The sequence below is a fragment of the Crocuta crocuta genome, unplaced genomic scaffold (genome assembly GCF_008692635.1).
Source record: "Crocuta crocuta isolate KB4526 unplaced genomic scaffold, BGI_CrCroc_1.0 scaffold139, whole genome shotgun sequence".
Taxonomy (NCBI): Eukaryota; Metazoa; Chordata; class Mammalia; order Carnivora; family Hyaenidae; genus Crocuta; species Crocuta crocuta.
In genome coordinates, this window is record NW_027533258.1 from 9,709,437 (window position 1) to 9,712,772 (window position 3,336).

General features: G+C 56.2%; 1 protein-coding gene across 1 annotated transcript; it reads left to right on the forward strand.

Annotated features, from left to right (window-relative positions):
- Window positions 1-136: 136 nt before the first annotated feature.
- Window positions 137-1,790, forward strand: TRAPPC1 (trafficking protein particle complex subunit 1). Its single transcript, XM_077746863.1, has 5 exons — window positions 137-194; window positions 305-403; window positions 546-616; window positions 976-1,114; window positions 1,412-1,790. The coding sequence occupies exons 2-5, from the start codon at window positions 305-307 to the stop codon at window positions 1,538-1,540; spliced, it is 438 nt and encodes a 145-aa protein (XP_077602989.1). The 5' UTR covers window positions 137-194; the 3' UTR covers window positions 1,541-1,790.
- Window positions 1,791-3,336: the final 1,546 nt, after the last annotated feature.

Consider the following 3,336-nt stretch of genomic DNA (forward strand, 5'->3'; position numbering starts at 1 on the left):
CGCCGCCGCCGCAGCTCGCTCAGCTTCTGGAGGCCGGGAGCCCAAGATGCGCGTGCGCGGCGCCCGCGGCACGGATTGGCTGGGGGAGGTATGGGGCGGAGTTAGTGCCCCGCCAACTGCAGTTTGAGGAGCGGGTGGGGCGGGGCTCCGCAGAAACCGGAAGTGTCTGGTGACGGGCCCTGGGAGCAGTTCCGGTGAGTCCGGGGGAGGGGTTCCCGCCTGGTTGGGGGAGTCCGGGGCCGAAAACTGGAGCACCCGGGCTGCGGGCGGTCTCGGAGCGAGGCTTACGTTCTCTGCCCTGCAGATGACTGTTCACAACCTGTACCTGTTTGACCGGAACGGAGTGTGTCTGCACTACAGCGAGTGGCACCGCAAGAAGCAAGCGGGGATCCCCAAAGAGGAGGTGACGTGAGGGCCCCGCGCAATCCGGGTGACCTCGCATCTCCAAACGCACAGAGTCCCAGCTCACCCATGCTTCTCCAAACTCCAGCTGCTTCCCACCCCTATGCCGTCAACCGAGAGCTAACTCTGTCCCTCTCCCCTAGGAGTACAAGCTGATGTATGGCATGCTCTTCTCTATCCGCTCCTTTGTCAGCAAGATGTCCCCGCTAGACATGTACGCTGAGTCAAAAGGGATGTTGAGGGAAGGAGGGAAGTCTTGGGAATTTGGGGGTGCGGGAGACTTTGCGGAGTGGAAGAGACATTGGACCCTAAGAGAGGGGAAGGAGACAGAGAGAGAGGGAGAGGGCTGTCTGGAGCGAGAGTGCTGGGGCTGGCTGGAGCGGGGCTGGGGAAAATCTGAAGGTACTGAGGTTGGGTGCAGGGGCCACATTGAGGGGTGGAGATGGGAGGTGGCTTTACTAAATCAGTCTCCTACAAATGAGGTGTTTAAGGGAGTCGACCTAGGGGAGATCAGAAGTATCTCTTTGGGAGAGATTATGCTCCCATTCCTTACCATCCTCCTCATCTCTGCAGGAAGGATGGCTTCCTGGCCTTCCAAACTAGCCGTTACAAACTCCATTATTACGAGACGCCCACTGGGATCAAGGTTGTCATGAATACAGACCTGGGCGTCGGACCCATCCGAGATGTGCTGCATCACATCTACAGTGCGGTCAGTGCCAGCCCCTGGGACCCTTCCTTCCCCTAAAGCTCCTCAACAACCACAGCCACGTAGAGCCTCAAGACTCCTTCACTTCCCTGCCCTAATCTTACTGTATCACAGCTTTCTGGAAGCCAAGAGTTTCCCGGGGACTCTGTAGGTCCTTAAACACCACCACTTTGTCCTCAGGGAGGACTTGACTCCCAGCCCTGAATCCTTGTGCATTCACACACCCCGGAGGTCACACTAGGTTTGGGGTTGAAAAGGAGAAGTGGCCAGAGCCTGGCTCTAACCCCCTTCCCTCCACAGCTGTATGTGGAGCTGGTGGTGAAAAATCCTCTGTGCCCACTGGGCCAGACGGTGCAAAGTGAGCTCTTCCGCTCCCGACTGGACTCCTACGTGCGCTCTCTGCCTTTCTTCTCTGCCCGGGCTGGCTGAAGGAAGCACCCTACCTCACCCCCCAGGAGAATCCCTGTCTGCCTGGGGCCCTTCCTAACCTGTGTCACGTGAGGGCTCCTACTGCATGCCTCTCTACACCCTCAAGTTCCCCAGCAGCCTTCCCAGGGCAACGGCCTAGAGCCGTCATGGGAAGGAAGCCCAGAGGCTTCCCCCAAACCAGGCGCTCTCCACTTTTATCTCCTACCTGATGCTGCAAAAGCACAGAATAAACTTTTGGTAACACTTGGCAGCCTCAGCGTGTCAGTGTGAGTGGTGAATTGGGGTCCTGCCCCACTCGTGAAGGCATCAGCCTTCATCCCCTGAGCCTGTAAAGAGGCTTTGTCCATGGGTTTCTCAATAGTGACAGATCTGGGGTGTGCCTGGGTGGCTCAGTCGGTTGAGCATCCGGCTTCGGCTCAGGTCATGATCTCACGGTTCGTGGATTCGAGCCCCGCATAGGGCTCTGTGCTGACAGCTAGCTCAGAGCCTGGAGCCTGTCTTCGGATTCTGTGTCTCCCTGTCACTCTGGCCCTCCCCTGCTCATGTTCTCTCTCTCAAAAATAAATTAAAAAAAAAATAGTGACAGATCTTACTCGAATTAAGACCCGGGTTATGTCCAGCTAAACCCGTCGTAAGTTTAAAATATCGTGAGTCGAAAATGCATTTAACACACCGACTAACCGTCATAGCTTAGCCTAGCCTCCCTCAAATGTGCTGAGAACACTTACATTCGTCTATGGTTGGGCCAAATTATCTAACGCAAAGCCTATTTTATAATAAAGTGTTGAATAGGTCATGTGATTTATTCATTTATTTATTTTACAGAGAGAGTGGGGGAGGAGGGGGCAGAGGGAGAGAGAGAGAATCTTAAGCAGGCTATGCTGAGCCTGGCATGGAGCTCAGTCTCACGACCCTGGGACCGTGACCCGAGCCGAAATCAAGACTTGGATTGTCTCTCGACAGACCGAGCTACCCAGGCGCCCCTCATGTGATTTATTGAATACTATACTGAAAGCAAAATACAGTACGATGGAAGTGTATCAGTGGTGTCCCCTGGTGATCCAGTGGCTGACTGGGAGCTGGGGCTCCCTGCCACTACCCAGCATCAGAAGAGAGGCATCAAAAGATATAGCCGTATATTGCGAGCCCAGAACGATCAAAATTCAGGGTATGATTTCTACTGAAGGCCTATTGCTTTTGTACCGTCATAAAACTTAAAAAATTGCAAGTCAAACCAGAGGTAGGGACCGTCTGCATTGACATTTTGGACTGGAGAAGCCCTTGCTGGGGGCTGTCCTGTGTTTTGTCCTGGCCGCCACTCACCAGCTGCTGATAGCACATCCCCACCCCCAGGGGTGACAGTCAAAACTGTCGCCAGACCTTGCCATACGACCCCTAGGGGTAAGATCGCCCCCGACTGAAACCCATTGCGCTGGAGGAAGGCCGACCCTGCTGCGGGTCCCACGGGCTACGATAGCCATCCTCTGGGATTCCACTCTCCCGGCTTCGCTAAGCGCCCAGAATATTCAAGCGGCAGGGCCTCCGAAGGCGGGGCTTATGCAGATGAGCGAGGGGCTTGGCTGGGAGGCGGGCGGCCTTATGCAGATGAGGGGGCGGTGCCTGCATGCTGATGATCTGGGCCCGCTGCGGTCGCTGCTGGGAGCCTAGCGGTCCCGCTGCGGTTTGGGCTGAGGTGGCATCTCTCTTCCCTAGGTCCCCATCTTCCGAGGACCACCCTTGACCTTTACCCTCTCCCATCTCCCCCTCCTCCTCCCCGCGCCAGGGCCCCGGGATCT

Coding starts and splice junctions, on each gene's coding strand:
- TRAPPC1 (XM_077746863.1), top strand. CDS start 305: ATGACTGTTCACAACCTGTACCTGTTTGACCGGAACGGAGTGTGTCTG. Junction 617..975: donor AAGATGTCCCCGCTAGACAT/GTACGCTGAGTC, acceptor TCATCTCTGCAG/GAAGGATGGCTTCCTGGCCT. Junction 1,115..1,411: donor TGCATCACATCTACAGTGCG/GTCAGTGCCAGC, acceptor TTCCCTCCACAG/CTGTATGTGGAGCTGGTGGT.